Source organism: Mus caroli, unplaced genomic scaffold (genome assembly GCF_978045245.1).
Source record: "Mus caroli unplaced genomic scaffold, Mus_caroli_1 scaffold_12, whole genome shotgun sequence".
NCBI lineage: Eukaryota > Metazoa > Chordata > Mammalia > Rodentia > Muridae > Mus > Mus caroli.
In genome coordinates this window covers 71,807,374-71,828,406 of record NW_028227267.1, presented here as the reverse complement: position 1 = coordinate 71,828,406, position 21,033 = coordinate 71,807,374, and the positions used below count along the sequence as shown (strand labels likewise).

The following is a 21,033-nucleotide window of genomic DNA, read 5'->3' as shown; positions in this document are numbered from 1 at the left end:
ACTAAAGAGGAAGCACAAAAATCCCTTAAAGAATTACAGGAGAACACTGCTAAAGAGTTACAAATCCTTAAAGAAAAACAGGATAACATAATCAAACAGGTAGAAGTCCTTACAGAAAAACAGGAAAACACATCCAAACAGATGATGGAAATGAACAAAACCATACTAGACCTAAAAAGGGAAGTAGACACAATAAAGAAAACCCAAAATGAGGCAACACTGGAGATAGAAACCCTAGGAAAGAAATCTGGAACCATAGATACGAGCATCAGCAACAGAATACAAGAGATGGAAGAGAGAATCTCAGGTGCAGAAGATTCCATAGAGAACATCGGCACAACAATCAAGGAAAATGTAAAATGCAAAAAGATCCTAACTCAAAACATCCAAGAAATACAGGACACAATGAGAAGACCAAACCTACGGATAATAGGAGTGGATGAGAATGAAGATTTTCAACTCAAAGGACCAGCAAACATCTTCAACAAAATTATAGAAGAAAACTTCCCAAATCTAAAGAAAGAGATGCCCATGAACATACAAGAAGCCTACAGAACTCCAAATAGACTGGACCAGAAAAGAAATACCTCCCGACACATAATAATCAGAACAACAAATGCTCTAAATAAAGATAGAATACTAAAAGCAGTAAGAGAAAAAGGCCAAGTAACATATTAAGGCAAGCCTATCAGAATTACACCAGATTTTTCACCAGAGACTATGAAAGCCAGAAGATCCTGGACGGATGTTATACAGACACTAAAAGAACACAAATTCCAGCCCAGGCTACTATACCCAGCCAAACTCTCAATTAACATAGATGGAGAAACCAAAGTATTCCACGACAAAACCAAATTCACACATTATCTCTCCACGAATCCAGCCCTTCAAAGGATAACAACAGAAAAAAACCAATACAAGGACAGGAACCACGCCCTAGAAACAACAAGAAGGTAATCCCTCAACAAACCTAAAAGAAGACACCCACATGAACAGAATGCCAACTTTAACAACAAAAATAACAGGAAACAACAATTACTTTTCCTTAATATCTCTTAATATCAATGGACTCAACTCCCCGATAAAAAGACATAGACTAACAAACTGGCTACACAAACAAGACCCAACATTTTGCTGCTTACAGGAAACTCATCTCAGAGAAAAGGATAGACACTACCTCAGAATGAAAGGCTGGAAAACAATTTTCCAAGCAAATGGTATGAAGAAACAAGCTGGAGTAGCCATTCTAATATCTGATAAGATTGACTTCCAACCCAAAGTCATTAAAAAAGACAGGGAGGGACACTTCATACTCATCAAAGGTAAAATCCTCCAAGAGGAAATATCAATCCTGAATATCTATGCTCCAAATACAAAGGCAGCCACATTCATTAAAGAAACTTTAGTAAATCTCAAAGCACACATTGCACCTCATACAATAATAGTGGGAGACTTCAACACACCACTTTCACCAATGGACAGATCATGGAAACAGAAACTAAACAGGGACACAGAGAAACTAAGAGAAATTATGAATCAAATGGATCTGGCAGATATCTACAGAACATTCTATCCTAAAACAAAAGGATATACCTTCTTCTCAGCACCTCATGGTACCTTCTCCAAAATTGACCACATAATTGGTCACAAAACAGGCCTCAACAGATATAAAAATATTGAAATTGTCCCATGCATCCTATCAGATCACCATGGACTAAGGCTGATCTTCAATAACAAAATAAATAATAGAAAGCCAACCTTCACGTGGAAACTGAACAACACGCTTCTCAATGATACCTTGGTCAAGGAAGGAATAAAGAAAGAAATTAAGGACTTTTTAGAGTTCAATGAAAATGAAGCCACAACATACCCAAACTTATGGGACGCAATGAAAGCATTTCTAAGAGGAAAACTCATAGCTCTGAGTGCCTCCAAAAGGAAACTAGAGAGAGCACACATTAGCAGCTTGACAACACACCTAAAAGCACTAGAACAAAAGGAAGCAAATTCACCCAAGAGGAGTAGACGGCAGGAAATAATCAAACTCAGGGGTGAAATCAACCAAGTGGAAACAAGAAAAACTATTCAAAGAATCAACCAATCAAGGAGCTGGTTCTTTGAGAAAATCAACAAGATAGATAAACCCTTAGCCAGACTCACTAGAGGGCACAGGGAAAGCATCCTAATTAACAAAATCAGAAATGAAAAAGGAGACATAACAACAGATCCTGAAGACATCCAAAACACCATCAGATCCTTCTACCAAAGGCTATACTCAACAAAACTGGAGAACCTGGATGAAATGGAGAAGTTCCTAGACAGATACCAGGTACCAAAGTTGAATCAAGATCAGGTTAATGATCTAAACAGCCCTATATCCCCCAAAGAAATAGAAGCAGTCATTAATAGTCTCCCAACTAAAAAAAGCCCAGGACCAGATGGGTTTAGTGCAGAGTTCTATCAGACCTTCAAAGAAGATCTAATCCCAGTTCTTCACAAACTATTCCACAAAATAGAAACAGAAGGTACTCTACCCAACTCATTCTATGAAGCCACAATTACTCTGATACCTAAACCACAAAAAGACCCAACAAAGATAGAAAACTTCAGACCAATATCCCTTATGAATATTGATGCAAAAATCCTCAATAAAGTTCTTGCTAACCGAATCCAAGAACACATCAAAACAATCATCCATCCTGACCAAGTAGGTTTCATCCCAGGGATGCAGGGATGGTTCAATATACGGAAATCCATCAACGTAATCCAGTATATAAACAAACTCAAAGACAAAAACCACATGGTCATCTCGTTAGATGCGGAAAAAGCATTTGACAAGATCCAACACCCATTCATGATAAAAGTCTTGGAAAGATCAGGAATTCAAGGCCCATACCTAAACATGATAAAAGCAATCTACAGCAAACCAGTAGCCAACATCAAAGTAAATGGTCAGAAGCTTGAAGCAATCCCTCTAAAATCAGGGACTAGACAAGGCTGTCCACTTTCTCCATACCTATTCAACATTGTACTTGAAGTCCTAGCCAGAGCAATTCGACAACAAAAGGAGATCAAAGGGATACAAATTGGAAAAGAGGAAGTCAAAATATCACTTTTTGCAGATGATATGATAGTATATATAAGTGACCCTAAAAATTCCACCAGAGAACTCCTAAGCCTGATAAACAGCTTCGGTGAAGTAGCTGGATATAAAATTAACTCAAACAAATCAATGGCCTTTCTCTACACAAAGAATAAACAGGCTGAGAAAGAAATTAGGGAAACAACACCCTTCTCAATAGTCACAAATAATATAAAATATCTTGGCGTGACTCTAACTAAGGAAGTGAAAGATCTGTATAATAAAAACTTCAAGTCTCTGAAGAAAGAAATTATAGAAGATCTCAGAAGATGGAAAGATCTCCCATGCTCATGGATTGGCAGGATCAACATTGTAAAAATGGCTATCTTGCCAAAAGCAATCTACAGATTCAATGCAATCCCCATCAAAATTCCAAATCAATTCTTCAACGAATTAGAAAGTGCAATCTGCAAATTCATCTGGAATAACAAAAAACCTAGGATAGCAAAAACTCTTCTCAAGGATAAAAGAACCTCTGGTGGAATCACCATGCCGGACCTAAAGCTCTACTACAGAGCAATTGTGATAAAAACTGCATGGTACTGGTATAGTGACAGACAAATAGACCAATGGAATAGAATTGAAGACCCAGAAATGAACCCACACACCTATGGTCACTTGATCTTCGACAAGGGAGCTAAAAACATCCAGTGGAAGAAAGACAGCATTTTCAACAAATGGTGCTGGCACAACTGGTTGTTAACATGTAGAAGAATGCGAATCGATCCATTCCTATCTCCTTGTACTAAGATCAAGTCTAAGTGGATCAAGGAACTTCACATAAAACCAGAGACACTGAAACTTATAGAGGAGAAAGTGGGGAAAAGCCTTGAAGATATGGGCACAGGGGAAAAATTCCTGAATAGAACAGTAATGGCTTGTGCTCTAAGATCGAGAATTGACAAGTGGGACCTCATGAAACTACAAAGCTTCTGCAAGGCTAAAGACACCATCAATAAGACAAAAAAACCACCAACAGATTGGGAAAGGATCTTCACCTATCCTAAATCAGATAAGGGACTAATATCCAATATATATAAAGAACTCAAGAAGGTGGACTCCAGAAAGTCAAATAACCCCATTAAAAAATGGGGCTCAGAACTGAACAAAGAATTCTCACCTGAGGAATACCGAATGGCAGAGAAACACCTGAAAAAATGTTCAACATCCTTAATCATCAGGGAAATGCAAATCAAAACAACCCTGAGATTCCACCTCACACCAATCAGAATGGCTAAGATCAAAAATTCAGGTGACAGCAGATGCTGGCGAGGATGTGGAGAAAGAGGAACACTCCTCCATTGTTGGTGGGATTGCAAGCTTGTACAACCACTCTGGAAATCAGTCTGGCGGTTCCTCAGAAAATTGGACATAGTACTACCGGAGGATCCAGCAATACCTCTCCTGGGCATATATCCAGAAGATGTCCCAACCGGTAAAAAGGACACATGCTCCACTATGTTCATAGCAGCCCTATTTATAATAGCCAGAAGCTGGAAAGAACCCAGATGTCCCTCAACAGAGGAATGGATACAGAAATTATGGTACATTTACACAATGGAGTACTACTCAGCTATTAAAAAGAATGAATTTATGAAATTCCTAGCCAAATGGATGGACCTGGAGGGCATCATCTTGAGTGAAATAACACAATCACAAAAGAACTCACACAATATGTATTCACTGATAAGTGGATATTAGCCCAAAACTTAGGATACCCAAGATATAAGATACAATTTGATAAACGCATGAAACTCAAGAAGAATGAAGACCAAAGTGTGGACACTGTGCACCTTCTTAGAATTGGGAACAAAACACCCAGGGAAGGAGTTACAGAGACAAAGTTCGTAGCTGTGATGAAAGGATGGACCATTTAGAGACTGCCGTATCCAGGGATCCATCCCATAATCAGCTTCTAAACGCTGACACCATTGCATACACTAGCAAGATTTTGCTGAAAGGACCCAAATATAGCTGTCTCTTGTGAGAAGATGCCGGGGCCTAGCAAACACAGGAGTGGATGTTCACAGTCAGCTATTGGATGTATCACAGGGCTCCCAATGGAGAAGCTAGAGAAAGTACCCAAGGAGCTAAAGGGATCTGCAACCCTATTGTTGGAACAACATGATGTACTAACCAGAACCCCGGAGCTCTTGTCTCTAGCTGCATATGTATCGAAAGATGGCCTAGTCGGCCATCAATGGAAAGAGAGGCCCATTGGACTTGCAAACTTTATATGCCCCATTATAGGGGAATGCCAGGGCCAAAAGAATGGGAATGGGTGGGTAGGGAAGTGGGGGGCGCTATGGGGGACTTTTGGGATAGCATTGGAAATGTAATTGAGGAAAATATGTAATAAAAATATTAAAAATCAAAAAAAATATTTTCGAGGACCAATGTGATTTCTTCTTTGACATCGAAACGATGTAAGTGTGTTGACGTTTGGCAATGGCTATGGTACCTTTGGTGACACCATCACTGTTGCTAACTAAAAGTGCATCGGGGCAGGAAGACATATTTTAAATGATGTTTGCTGAGGTTTGTTTAGTGGGCTGTTGTGTGCCTCTTCATCACAGATGTCCCGCTGGTGTTTAGAAAAGCCACGTGTCTCTGGTAGAGTTGATGAGGCTAATTGGAGAAGGTTTCCTTTAGTTTATTGGAAGTGAGGACCTGTGTGACCTGGACAGCCCTTCCCTCTGTTTGCTGGGGTTAAGTTACCTCGATTTCCCTTCACAGGACGGGGAGATGGAGGGTGCTGAGCGCATATGGAGACTAGAGGTCCATTGTGGTGGACAGTGCTGGTTTCCTAATCTATTCCACCTTACTGAAAACAAAGCCACTGGGATCATCTGAAAACGGCTAGTTGATTTTCCTCGGAGGGCAAACTGATGCTATTCCTCCCTGGACACAACAGCTGGAGCTCCCTTGCAGCTACTTGGGTGCTCATGGGCATTGTCCTCACTGATGGTGTTTAAATGTGGCTTCTAGCTTTGTGAATTCTGTGCAGGTGAGTAGACACTGGAACTCTGGGATGATAGAGTTCTGATAGAAGAGCAGAGATCTCTGAGATCCGTCTCATAGGAAAAGCACTCAAAAAAAAAAAAAAAAAAAAAAACTTTGAGATTAAAGTAAATGGAGCAAGCGTTTGTTAAGCCGTTTACTTTCGGTAGCTACTGAACATTGTTCTGACTACCATGCCTTAGTGTCCTGGAGAAATTGGCTCTGTGCCATCAGTGGATGCTAAGGTTTGGATCTTCCTCCTTCAGAAAGCATACACAGTGAAGGTGTGATCCCCAGTGTATGGCACTACTGGGAGCTGATGGAAGCTTTGGGAGGTGTGAACTTAATTGGAAGAAGTTGTTCATAGGACTCAGGACCTTGGAGGTCAAATTGAGATCCTGACTCTTTCCTTGGCGGTTCTACTTCCTGCTCACCGTGCAGTAGAAGCTTTGCCCAGACCCACAAATTTTCCACTGTGCCGTTCACTCTCACCACAGACCTGGAGGCATAGGGCCAAGCAACTGGGGACTGAGACCATGAAGCAAAAGAAACCTTCCCGTTTCTTAAGTTAAAGATCTCAGTATTTCAGAATGGTGGCAGGATATGGTCAGAGCAGACTCGATGTTCGTGTCTCCCTGATTTACAGATGTCCTGGGGAAATGATGCAGGGCCTTTTGCACTTATTTGCTATGCTGCCCCCACCTGTCCCCGAGAATCTCCCTCCCCTCCCCCGCTCCAATACTGTCCCTACTCAGACATGCTTTTGCTTACACGATGCTTGGTCCAATAACCTTTCCCATTTGCCTCCGAGAGACAGGAGCATACCTTCTTTCAGCCCCTTAACCCTGCCTTCTCCCAGTGACAAAGCACCAAATAGTATTTCTATGTACCGGGTCTCTCAACTGGGTCATACAGGAGTGGGGCTATTGTCTTGCGCATCTCAGGAATTCTGGCAACGTGGGCTCCTCCTGTGTGCTCTGTTCATGGAAGGCGTAAAACTCATCTTTCAGGCCTCTGCTTGGACACCTCAGTTTTTGAGCTTCTGTGCGCATGCGCAGTGACTGACATCTCAAGCGCGGTTTCCACTCAGGGCTCAACTATATCACTCCCAAAGTAAGATGTGCCCTCAGGTTTCAAAAACACTGTGTGTGGTGGAGCAGGCCAAAGCAAAGCTGGGTGGAAATGTGTCATTTTCAAGCCTCAGCCTTTCTGTCAGTATCTCTCCTGAAATGGTTTGCTTGTTATAGTCTGAGAGGCCAAATCTTTTAAGTTCAGACTCCATTTTAGAGAACCTGACCTAAGCTTGAACTCAGGTAAACTAACAAGCTGCTATCTAGCATTAGTTTCCAAGTTGACCCCCAACAAAACGCAGTCTGTAGGCTAATCCCCAACAAGACCAGCATCTCCAGGTTATTCCCCCAACAAACCTGCACCCCCAGGTACAAGCCCACCCCCTGCCTAACGACCACCAATGCAGAGGGGAGCAGAAATTATGTTTATGATAGGACTCCCAGCACCAGCCACAGCAGTTTTCCAATTAGATGTTTGCACACGTACTTCCTGCATGATGCTTACTATAAAGCCTTACCCCAATAGACATTCAGGACTCCCCCACCACCAAAACCGTACTGTGTGATGGTGGTGCATTGGTGTGTGTGTGTGTGTGTGTGTGTGTGTGTGTGTGTATGTGAGCTAGCTCAAATAGAATAAAGACCCTGCTGTGAGTTGCATCAGATTGGCTCCTGTCTGTTTTTTTGGGGGGATCACTAACATTTCCCTGGCACAACAAATCAATGACCCTATGCTGACACACCACTGCCTACTAACACAGTTCACACTGGGGTCCATTTTGGCGGCTGTGCCTTCTGTGGGTTTAGACACATGTACAATGGCATATGTCTTGTTACTAGGGTGTCATACAGAAGTCAGTACAGAACAGCGTCATGGTCCTGAAGACCCTCTGCTCTGTCTACCCCTCCCTCTGCAAAGGTTCTGCAGCCACCACAGCCTGTCACTGTCCCAGAATGGGAGAAACCTGGACCAGCAAGTTGAACTCAAGTTCCCTTCATGTCTCTTCCCCGCTTGACAACTTCCCTCTTTTTCTCTATTTTTCCTTCCTTTTCCTTTCCTTTCCCTTCCCTCCCTCTCCCCTCTTCCCCTCCCTCCCTCGCTCCTCTCTTCCTTCATCTCTCCTTCCATCTCTCCCTCCCATTGCCCCTCATTCTTTCTGTCAGCTCTTGATCTATAAACCAGGCTGATTTCTTATGGATGATCCTCCTGCCTCAGCCTTCCAGCTCCAGTCTATGCTTGTCCTATAGTTTATGTATCTATTCCTGCGTGTACTTCAGTGACTTTTAAAATATTGATTCTGATTTATCACCAAGGAAACTATATGTAGTTTATTATTCAAGATTATTTATTTTAAAGTGTCTGTGCATGTGTGTGTGTGTGTGTGTGTGTGTGTGTGTGTGTGTGAATGCCACATGTGTGGTTGCCTAACAAAGCCAGGGGTGTCAGATACTCAGAGCTGGAGTTACAGGCAGTTGTGACTTGCCTGATATGAGTACTGGGAGTTGAAGTCAGATCCCGTGGTACGTTCTCTGCCACGTTTCCAGCCCTGCTATGCACTTTCTTTATTCCATTCCCCCACATTACTTAATACAGGCCCTACAGGGAGAAGACTCAACCACGCCAACTAAAGCCCTAGTCAATGTTCCAACAACCCACACAGGCAGCTGTGTCGTGACTGACCGAGAACACTTTGTTGGTGTCCATTTCATATATTGGCCCTGACAGCCCTTTGATGATGCGTGTGCCTCACCTGACCCAAAAACAAAAACGAAAAGCCCCCTCACAGTGAACTCACCAGCATACTGCCATCTTTACCTTCATCTTTGCCTGTGCCCATTTGGTGTTTAGATGTAATAGCCTCGAGAGAGAATGACGGCTTGCAAGCATCTTCTCATCAGGCTTCTCTGGAGGCTCCAGGGTTGATATTAGGTATGTGACGGTGATGGACTTCTCTTGGATCATCTGGGTACCTGTTTTCAACGGGTGATGACAGTTGCTTTCAGTAGGGCGACCGAGCCAGTTGTGACATGGTGGGGAACTAAGCTACGCTCCATCTATCAAGGTGCTACAGGGTTTTGGGGTTCAGCCGCTCTCCAGGTAAGGGGGAGAGGTGCTGGGGGTGCAAGGCCTTTGGAAATGGAAAAGAGGGGGCTGAACTCCCAGATGCCTGTTTCTCAGTGATTCATTCAACAAATATCCTTATGTGCCTGATGCATGCCAGCCCAGCACTGGACAAGAGGTAGGGGTGAAACGTGGCCAACACACCCTTGGGAATTCAGGGGTGCGACTGCGTGCTCACTAAGAGCACAGACACAGCACTCAGCATAGTGCATGACTGCTAATGAAAACACGGGCTCACTCAAGGGCTAGCATTCAAAAAAAAAAAAAAAAGGAAATATACCTTGGACATGCTATTTTAATGTAAAATATAAATGATAATGTGATGTGTTATTTAGGATGTAGGGAAAAAAATACTTCCTTTTGAGCTGGCGAGATGGCTCAGCGGGAAAGAGCACTGACTGCTCTTCTAAAGGTCCTGAGTTCAAATCCCAGCAACCATATGGTGGCTCACAACTGTAATGAGATCTGACACCCTCTTCTGGTGCGTCTGTTACAGTGTACTTAGGTATAATAATAAAAAAAATCTTTGGGCCGGAGCAAGCGGGGGCAGACTGGAGCGAGCAGAGGTGCTAAAAGTTCAATTCCTAATAACCACATTAAGACTCACAACCATCTGTACAGCTACAGTGTACTCACAAACATAAAATAAATAAATAAATCTTTTTTTTTTTTAAAAACAAACTTTCTTTTGAGGTCTGATGACTGGGACTCTGTGATCATTTCTACTTAAATCACATTCATGGTTTTCAATTATTTATTCATTTATTGAGATTGGATCTCATGTAGATCATGTTGGCATTGACCTCCCGATCCCCTGACTCTATCTCTGGAGTGCTAGAATTACAGGCAAATGCTTTAGCTCCTGGTTTATGCAGTGCTAGGGTTTGAACCCAGGACTTAGTATGTGTAAGACAAGCACTCTGCCAGTTGAGCCACTCCGCCAGCTCCATAGTTTATTTCTTACTATTTAGTTTTGGCAGTTTCTACATAGATTGAACACAGAATCATATAATCTTAAAAAATATCCTACTCGGTCTCCAGATCTTTTGTATGTTTGATTCACATTGTATTGAAATTAATTTTTTTTAAAAGTTATTTTCTTTTTGAGCATCTAAAAGACCATTTAATTTAGTTTTCATGGAAACACATTTCTATATTAATCATTGTCTATTTTTATAACAGTAGAGCTGCAGGGGCAAGCTCCCTCCCATGCTTCATGGTGAGTTGAACACAACACTAGAGACCACAGTGAGGACATGCTGTCTGTGACATCTCCCATGATGCTCTTGGTGGTGATAAGGAGCCTGGTTTACTTGGCACCTGGGTCAGGGAGGTCAGGAAAGCAAGTCCCGGGTGTTCACCATTTGGGGCCAATATAGGCTGCTCTGAGAGTTCACAGGAGAAAGTAATCCAGGCTTTCAGGAAGCCATGATATAAGCAATGCATGACGGGGTTCTAGCATAAGTATTGGGTGGCCGAAGGCTTGAGTGGAATTGAGTTAGTAGAGACGCGGTAGAGGCAGGCACTGCTGGACCATTAGTTTGCTTGTGTTCTCAGTAACAAAGAACTGTTCTAAGCATTCGGGGGCCACTGTCTCTATTGTCTCTTGTGATAGCCCAGATGGTTACAAGTATTATGAAGAACTACTATGTGGAGAAAGCCGGAGCCTTCTGGTATGTGTAAACACTGCTTTGTAAAGGGTAGCCAGGGAAGCTATCTCTGAGAAGGTAACATTTAAGCAGAGTCCTAGTTGAAGGGAGGGAGGGAGCCACAGGATGCTGGAGACAAGAGTATCCCAATCAGAAGCAACTAAGGCTCTACAGCAGGGGGGGCCTTGGCCAAGGTAATGACAGGGCAAAAGCCAGTGTGGCTGGAGAAGCGAAGTTGAGGGCCTTGTAAATGATATGAAGAATGTAGACATAGTCTTAGAGACCATGGGGGTCTAGTGAAGAGTTTTAAGATTAATGTGTGGGAATAATGTGAAGGAACAACCAAGAGACAGAAGGGAGAATTGAATCTCAAGGAAAAGATGAAGGAATCCCAGATTCCTTAAAATAGAAAAAAAAAAAAAAGTGATTCTGGCTATAACAACCACGGCACTGCTACGAAATGGTGCATGCATGGTGCCACCCTGCAGAAGTCAGCTTTGTAGATCAATTGGGTGTGTAGCTCAGCAACAGATGCACCCCCCCCCGCCCCGGGGTTAAGCCCCAGTACTACAAGAAAACCAATAGCTTTGTAAAAGGTTTCTTTGCATTTTGATGGCTTATAATGTAAGCTGTGTTATGCTTTTGTGTCCCTCCCTCCTTTTATTCCTCCCCCGTCCTCTTCTTTTTATTTTTTCAAGACAGAATTTTTCTTTATGTAGCTCTGCCTGTTCTGGAACTCACTCTGTAGTTGAGGCTGGCCTCTAACTCACAGAGCTCTGCCTGCCTCTGCCTTCTGAATGCTAAGATCAGAAGTGTGAACAACCATGGCCACCTCTTGTAGCCTATTCATTGGAAAAGATGGTTTTAGAGAGGAGATGCTATTTCATTTAATGATGCAAAATAAAAACAAAAAGACTCTTGTCCTGAAATTACGAAGAATTTCAAGACAATGAATGCCAGTAGGACTTTAAAACATGCACAGAGCCATTCTTTATGTGGCTCCCTGTATGATGGTGCACTGACTCAACCTTAGCATGGAAATTAGTGTGTTCGGAGATGTGGGGCAGTCTATCAGGAATATGTGGCAATAGGTCAAACAAGTGAGTAACATCTCAAAGGCTTTCTTAGAACTGGCTGCATCAGAACCACAAAGGGGAAGCTGCTCTTGGATTAGAACCATTGCTTTTCTGTGTAGATGGCTCAAATACTTTAGGCTTCCAGGTGTCTAGAGAGACAGAGTGTAGGCAGGCATGATGGTGGTGCATTACGGTGAATCCAGCCTTATATTATTTCGCTTTCAAGTTACAAGTTGTACTGGTTTGTTTTAACTGTAGGCACAACTGGAGAATCACATGGGAAGAGAGTCTTCATTAGAAATTATCTAGATCAGGCTGGCCTGTGGGCATGTCTGTGGATCAGTCTTGATTGTGGAAATTGTCATGATTATTCACTGATGTAGGAAGACACAGAGGATTGTGGGTGGCACCATTCCCTAGGCAGGAGGTCCTGAATAGTAAGTATTAGAGAGTAGAAACCTAGCTGGAAGCAAGCAGGCAGGCAGGCAGAGAGAGACATGGGTGGAGTCTGGAAGAATGGTTCTTACTTTCATGTTGTTTCATAATCCACATAATTGTTTCTCTGTATCTTTCAAAGTTTTTCTTCAACCTGAAGGGAATGTAAATCATCTTTAGAAGTCAAGCTTAATTCATGTTTATATCTCACACTAAATGTCACGGTGGGCCTAGGGGCTGTGGAATCTTCCATCAGGGAAAGTGAGACAGGGGACTCTGCGGTGTGACCTGGATTCCCTTCCGGTCAGAGCTCTTAAGAATTAAGGATGACACATCACAACTGCTCAGTGTTTCTCACGTGGCTTGTAACTGATCAGTGTGGGTGCTTGAATGGATCCCAGGTCTTTCAAAATGAGACCAGTGAGGGTCATCATGGGCCCAAGGGCAGACAGGGAGGTCCAGCTGCCAGGGTAGCTGTATGGATTAAGTTCCTGCAACCATATTTTCAATGGCTTACCTGAATTACATAGGGGTTACATCTGGACATGGCTTAGACAATAACATTGTCTAAAAACTGGCCAGAGCTATTTGAAACCCCTTGAAACTCAAAACAAGATGCACTCATTCATTTCACTAGATCCAACTAAATATATATGACACTGATATCCACGGGAGACAGACAGAAACATCAGTCATGGTAGGAAAACTTCAAGCAGGCTTAGCCAATGTGATTTATCTTAAAAGTCCAACCAAGCACCACCTCCCACAATGGTCAATGCCTTTTACATGTGTCCGTGTCAATGTACAAAGCAAAGACACTGCTTGCCTCTGTTCTTGTTTTGTGCTTTGCATCCATGTGATTTCCTTCCCTTCGAACTTCAGGTCTTGTGTGCATCTGACACCTGCGTGTTATCTGTGTCCTTGTGCCTGGCCTGGGCTTGCTTCCTGACTCAGGACTCCAGCCTGAGCCTAGTTCGGTTCTCTTCCCCGGGTTGTGGTATCTACCCTTGCCCCATTCCACATCTGTCTTTCTGGAACCCACTGACCAGCCACCCTTGTCCATTACTCACAGAGCTCCCATCTTCTTCTTGTTTTCACCTTCCATCAGCTTACTCAGGGGTATGTCCATCTCATCTCCCAGTTCTTCCTCCATTGCCAACTCCCGGAGGATCTCCCTAAACACAGACTGATAGGTGCTGGGGAGAGACTGCCAAAGGATCACAGGGTGAAATGGCCCAGAAGTGGGATCGATGATGCTCTTTCAGTCAATAACTTTTCTGACTCTAGGTGTGCCAGGGGACACTGTCATACATGACTAAGGAATCCCTACCGTGTGTGTGTGAGGCTGCAGAAGAGCCAGAAGGATTCTCTTAAAGAAATCCTCCAGAGCCGGGGCAATGACCACCCGAGCCTAATGACCCCCGTTTCACTCCTAAAGCCCATGTAAAAAGGCAGATGTAGTAGCATTCGTCTGTAATCCCAGCACTCATATGGTGAGGCAGGAGGATTACCCAGAAGCTTGAGACCATAAGCATGGAGGACACAGAGTGGCAGCAGAGCAGCAAGAAAGGGGGCTGGAGAGATGGCTCAGCAGTTAAGAGCACTGACTGCTCTTCCAAATTTCCCAAGTTCAATTCCCAATTATATATGGATGTGTAGTTATATAATATGCATTATAATATATATGCATATATGCATGTCCTTTCATATATATGTATATGTGTGTATACACACACACACACACACACATATATATTTGAAAAGCAAGAAAGACTCTGCTTCAATAAGGGAAAGGCAAGAAGACATGTCCTCTGACGACTTCTACACACATGCTGTAGCATGAATGCACTCACATACATGCTCACACACCCAAGCACATGCTACATAAAACTACAAAAGGATAAAAATAAAGAAATCTCCCATTACTGGGTAACCCTAGCTGAGTCTCACAGCACTGGGGATATGGAACCTGAAGAGGCCACCTCCTGTAGCCAGGCAGAAACCCCAGTAGAGCAATAGGGACACCAACCCACCCACAAAACTTTTGACTCAAAATTTTTCCTGTCTATGAGACATGCAGAGATAAAGGATGAAGGAAAGACTGAGGGAAGGGCCAACCAATACCTGGCCCAACTTGAGACCCATTCCATGGGCAAGCACCAATCACAATTATAAATGATACTCTGTTATGCTTGCAGACAGGAGTCTAGCATGACTGTCCTCTGAGAGACTCCACCGAGCAGCTGACTCACACAGATACAGACACCCACAGTCAAACAGTGGAGGGAACTTGGGGACTCTTAAGGAAGAGTTGAGGGAAGGATTGAGGGTCCCAAAGGGGAGAGGAACTCTACAGGAAGACCAACAGAGTCAACTAACCTGGACCCCTGGGGCTTTCAGAGACTGAGCCACCAACCAAAGAACATACATGGGCTGGACCTAGGCCTTCTCACATACATGTAGCAGATGTGCAGCTTGGCCTTCGTGTGAGTCCCGAACAGCTGGAGAAGCGGCTATTCCAAAAGCTGCTGCCTGCATATGGGATATGTTCTTCTAGCTGGGCTGCCTTGTCTGGCCTCAGTGGGAGAGGATGCACTAACCTTGCAGAGACTTGATGTGCCAGGGTGGGGATACCCAGGGGGTGCTCCACCCTGTCAGAGGAGAAGAGGGGGATAGGGGAAGAATTGTGGAAGTCGATGATGAGGGGGCAGTGATCAGGTTAAATCTCCAATTACTATCAGACCCTCCTCTTGTCTGCACCCCCCACCCCCGAAAAAAAGATCATGTTTAGTTGTTTAGTATTTGTTTGCTAAGAAATCTTTTGGGAACATAAAATCATGTTTTGACTGTGAAGATAGGTACAGACTATAAACATACTTTCCCATTTGAAGTATGCAGCAAGCTTTCTGCATTCTACAAATGACAGAGCTCCAGGCATGGCTGCCTTACTCAGTGCCAAGGTTTTGTAACACCTAGAACAGTTGTGGTAATGTTAGCTGTCTATGTGTTCATAAGTGCGGCCATGCTGTGCCACGGCTATGCCGCTGACTATGATTGGCCCACAGGTGTGTCTTCACAGGGTTTCTTTCTCACATCTCTCTTGACAGATGACAAAGGTTGACTTCCTGGAGAGGAGCTAGGGATTGCGATTGAACCTGTCCCCAGATCACCACCAAGTTGAGGTTGCTATGGTTGATACTATTCCGTATGTGATACTGGATTGTGCACCGTTCACATGTTAGCCTCCTACAGTAAGTGAGTGACTAGCCTTACCCTTTCAAAGTTACATCTGATGGGAAACAGTTACAGGGATATAGCTTGTGGTTCGTGGTATTTCTAGGTTAAGGTGACAGCTTGGGGCTGGATTTTTGGTCCTCATCTCTGAGTTCCTCTTTTCCCCACTGCAGACACCATTGCTTCAGGTAAGCTTGAGGTTAAAGCCCTGGTTTTGGCATTTCCACCTCCATGCTCCTGCTGACGACCCTTCCCAGGGATGGCATGAGTGCCTGGTCAGCCGGCTCTCAGCACACTTTACATTCCATATTCTCTTTGCCAGGAAGTACAGTGTCCACTGTAATCCCCCAGGCAATCGACCCAAGCGGATGGCTTCCCTCAAGGTTCTTGTCCTATCTTGGCTGGGTTGCTTCAATTGATTTAACCAGCGTTGTGTACCTCCTAGGTAAATCTTTGGTTGTTAGAATACGAAATGTTTGCTTAGCCAGACTTGTGGTGCATGTATGTATCTTAGAGGTAAAAATTAGCAATAGTAATTAGAAGTAACAAGTGGACTGGGGTTTCAGGGTACCACTAGGAAGGCTTAAGCTCCCTCTGTCAAGTTGTGTCTCAGTGACTTTTGGGGGCCCCTCCAAAGTTTCCTCAGAAGTACTAGCAGATGCCTGTACCATGTGACACTCCTCCTAGGCTGGTTAAACTTGCCCATACATGGCTTCTATCAGGATGCTTGGAGACATACTATTTTGCCACGTGATATTGTTGCGAGCCACACTTTGGATGTTGAATGTACCCAGAAGGTCCCACGTGTGAAGGCTGTAAGCTCCCCGATGGTAATGGAACCTTTAAGATATGGGACTTAGTGAGAGGTCCCTAGGCTGCTGGAGGTATACTACCTAAAGGGGCTGCGTAACCTTCATCTCCACCTGCCCCCTGCTTTTGGCTCAGGGTATGACAAAGACCTGAAATGTCTGGGGCTACCCCATCTTAGATAAGAACCTGCAGAGCAGTGAGCCAAGTGTCCCTTTGTGGGTAGCTGTGCCAAGCGTTTTGTCTTGGTGCTGCAGAGCTGTTAAACATGATGCCCATCAGGAGACTCTGGTGTCTGGGCCCCGATGCTCTGCCTCACTGGCATCCTGTCCTTGTGCAGAGGGTTGGCACATGGCACTGTTGCCTAGCTCCCTTCTCTTTTTATTTCAGTCTAAGATCCTAGCCCATGGAGAGCCATCCCTCACAGACACGGCCAGAGCTTCGTCTCCTAGGTGCTTATAGATCCCACCAAGCTGACCATCAGTGTTAACTACCGCAACCTTCATCCCACGTGTTTTAGACTCAGGATGACACAGAGAGAAGATGATGGAAGTTGACAGGAGAAGGACCAAGGCTGCTGATACCTAAACTTTGAGCATCTAACATCCAGACCTGAAAGTCAACTTCTGCTGTTTAAGTAAATCCTTTCTTGCTACTTTGCTACAGAACTCTATAAACTAATGAAGATTCCATATCAACCTCCCCAACCAAGATCTTTCTCCAAGGCTCAAGATGGATGACTCTTGGCTTTTTTTGTTTTGTGTTGTTTTTCAAGATCGGGTTTCTCTGTGTAGCCTTGACTAGCCTGGAACACACTCTGTAGACCAAGCTTGCTTTGAACTCAGAGATCTGCCTGCCTCTGCCTCTGCCTCCCGAGTTCTGAGATTAAAGGTGTAGGCAACCTCCACCGAGCTTACTCTTGGCTTTTAACTGGACTTTACCTGGGTATCTTACAGGCCCTCAGCAGTCAGTGTAGGAGCTTCTGACTTAGCCTGCAAGCACGCCTTTCTCCTCTTTACTTTCCCAGTCTGCCGTGTGTTACTGCATCTTATGTCCTCAAGCAACCAGACATCAGTGCAGTTCACCTGTACTGCCATTGTGAAGTTGCTTTTCTCCTTGTCCTTAGTTTCCCCATTGCAACCCACCATCTAAAAAGCTACCAGAGTGACTTTTAAAAATGTAAAATGGATTCTCAGTGTTTCAGGACCCTCTGGTTGGATCTCTTAAATTATATATAATTAGCTATATCATATACACATACAGATGTGTGTATATATATACACACATATATACATGTGTGTAAATTTTATCTACATCTATATATATCAAATACACCTCACTTATACTTTTCTTTTTTATAGTTTATTTCTTTTTTTAAATTTATTTATTTTAATTAGATATTTTCTTTATTTACATTTCAAATGTTATCCCCTTCCCTAGTTTTCTCTCTGAAAACCCCCTATCCTCTTCCCCTTCCCTCTCATCCCCAACCCACCCACTCCTGCTTCCTGGCCCTGGCATTCCCCTATACTGGGGCATAGAACCTCTACAGGACCAAAGGCCTCTCCTTCCATTGATGGCCAACTAAGCCATCCTCAGCTACAAATGCAGCTAGAGCTAAGAGTCCCACCATGTGTTTTCTTTGATTGGTGGTTTAGTCCCAGGGAGCTCTGGTGGTACTGGTTAGTTCATATTGTTGTTCCTCCTATGGAGCTGCAAATCCCTTCAGCTCCTTGGATCCTTTCTCTAGCTCCTTCATTGGGGACCCTGTGGATCCAATGGATGAGTTATACTTTTCAAAAGATTCCTTACAGAAGTAAGAAAAAAGCCAAGTGACTTATGAAATACTTTTTGAGCATAAAACAAGCTTTTAATAAACATAAGATGATAGCCAGCAGTCATAAGGAAAACTATTTCCCAATGAGATGAGGTAAAGGTGAGAAGTGACCACGGGGTGGGGAAGACCAGGAAGGATTTGCAACACTGAAAAGGACTGAAAAGAGGCTGGAGATGGCTCAGGGATTAAGAGCACTGACTGCTCTTCCAGAGGTCCTGAGTTCAATTCCCAGCAACCATATGGTGGCTCACAACCATCTGTAACTCCAGGTCTAGGGGTTCTGACTCCCTCATCTGGCCTATGTAGGTACAGGCATGCACATGGTGCATAGACATTACATGCAGATAACACACACACACACACACACACACACACACACGCATGCACACATCCAAGATAAATACAACTTAAAAAAGAAGTTCCCACAAACCAGGAAGGGAAAGATGTAAGCATCATGGTAGAAGAATGGCGGAAAGACAGTGGCTGGGTTGGAAAGACAGTGGCTGGGTCTCACAGAGGAGACACGTGAAGCTCACGAGCAGGGAAGACTCCCCATTCTCACCCAGCCTGAGTGCCCATGACAGCACAGCACTGTTTCCACTCTGACAGACGGATCCTGGGACCCTAGGGGACCCTCGGGGACCCTCAGGGGTGGGCATTCTTTGTCTCTTGGGAAAAGGAAAACAGCCCAACATATTTGAACAGAAACTTGCTTTTTTTTTTTTTTTTTTTTTTTTTTGGTGGTGGTGGGAGGTGTCACAGGGCTTTACAATGTAGCCCAGGCTGACTCAAACTTACAGTGATCTTTCTTCACCCTCCCCCTCCCCCCAGTGCTGGGATTACAGGTATAGGCTATCACATACAGCTATCATCATCTTTTGCGTCAAGGATTCAGATTCTCTCTCTGTCTCTCTCTGTCTCTCTCTGTCTCTGTCTCTGTCTCTCTCTCTCTCTCTCTTGTATGCATGTGTATGTATTTGTATATACTATATACTGTATATTCTGGAAAAGTACCCAATGATAGGGATAGATATCAGTTAAATACATATATAAGATGTGCAATGAAATACAGATTTTCAAAATATATTTTAAGGGAAAAGTAAGAAATAGACATGTATATTCTGGTTTTATGGTGGCTAGTTGTGCTATTGTAAGGATCAGTATACTTAATATGTATTAACATTTCCAGATGCGCTATAAAGTACACTACATAATAGCTACTTCTGGGAGGTAAGGAGGAGGATTGAAACATTTATTTTAGTACCTTTTCACTATTTCAATATTTAAGCATCATGCACACAGGGTAGTTTCAAGACTCAAAAATCCAGGTTGAACCAAACTACCGTAGGCAATGAATAAGTCTGGTTATGTTTCTCGTCCTCTGGTGGCAAAGCCCTGGGGTGGTGAGGGGCTTGCGACAGGAGATTCCTGCTCAGACTAGTTGTCCCCTGCTCTGGCAGGATGCCAAGTGTGGCCTGCTATTCCTGAGTCTTACGCAGCTACATAAAGCCACGTCTCCTTCTTGGTAGGGAACTGTAGCTCTTCACCCACTTACTTTAAGGCTTCTCTCTTCCTGCTTGTCGAAAGGTTCATTCATGAGTGTGTCCCAAAAGGCCCCTTGTTGGAAGCTGTCTGATTTTTTTCAATTTGGGGAGGAACAGCAAAAGGAAGCACATTTGGAGGGGGAAAATGGAGAGAGAAAAGAAAAGAAGGTTAAAAAGGAAGAGATTTATGGCTCATCATTTAAAAACAAACAAACAAACAAACAAACAAACAAACAAACAAACAAACCAAATGAACAAAAACCTCACAGGCATCCATCCCCCAGGGAAGCATATTCATCAAATTATTCAACGGGAGGTAATAATAAAACAGGCACGGGATAAGTCATTTCAGCGACTGATTTAAGGGAGCTGCTGTGGTCCTGGTGTCTGGCGAACGGCACCTCAACAAAGTGATGCTTGTATGAAGTGGGTGGAGGACAGGCAGGTGTCTTAGCGATGGGTGGTACTACCCCCCCCCCCCACTTCACCGCCCCATGGTGAGACCGGAGACACATTTTGAAAAACTGCAAAACCACTGGATACCTGGTGTGGAGCAGGAATCTGGTGACTGTGGAGCCAATAGAGGAGATAGAGGGCAGGGGCTAGCTGTCAGAGTTCTTTGGAGACTGGCAGAGGGACTTGGTATTCTCAAGGGAGATTTAGTCTGAATATGATTCTATGTCAGAAATTCCAAAAAACTGTATCTATCTCCCATTAGTTCTCTCAAATTTGCTGATTTCTGGACCTGCCTATCATGGTTGCAAAGTCAAGACAGGAGAGGATTCCCTAGTCCAAACAGTTCAAGAGGATCTACCAGAAATACTGCATACATTTGTGTTTAGTGTCAGCTTTAGCCGGTGGCTCAGGAAAAGAAAAAGGGCTTCAGGTCTTCAGGGTGATGGGGGTGCAAATTGGATTGTGGAACTGATAATTAGAGCTCTGGTCTCTCTCCCTCCTCCCGGGAAGAGGCTCCTAAATTAGGGTTTGGAGGAAGTGGCTCTAACTGGATAACTGGGTCACTAGGGAAATGACAGTGGCTTGTTGCCTCAGCTTCAGGATGTCCGTCAAGATGGAACATCCAGAGAGCCCAGGAAACCTGGTAGCGAGCCATGGGATG

At 43.9% G+C, this 21,033-nt stretch overlaps 1 protein-coding gene across 1 annotated transcript in view; it reads right to left on the bottom strand.

The window, feature by feature from the left end:
- The window catches only part of Erich6b (glutamate rich 6B), a 54,797-nt gene that overhangs the window by 7,256 nt on the left and 26,508 nt on the right, over positions 1-21,033 (bottom strand). The window contains exons 6-9 of the mRNA XM_021181329.3: positions 19,928-20,004; positions 13,565-13,701; positions 12,587-12,648; positions 9,029-9,183 (exon numbers count right to left, since the gene is read on the bottom strand). Of these exons, the coding sequence (XP_021036988.1) occupies positions 9,029-9,183; positions 12,587-12,648; positions 13,565-13,701; positions 19,928-20,004 (431 nt within the window). The remainder of the gene's footprint in view (positions 1-9,028; positions 9,184-12,586; positions 12,649-13,564; positions 13,702-19,927; positions 20,005-21,033) is intronic.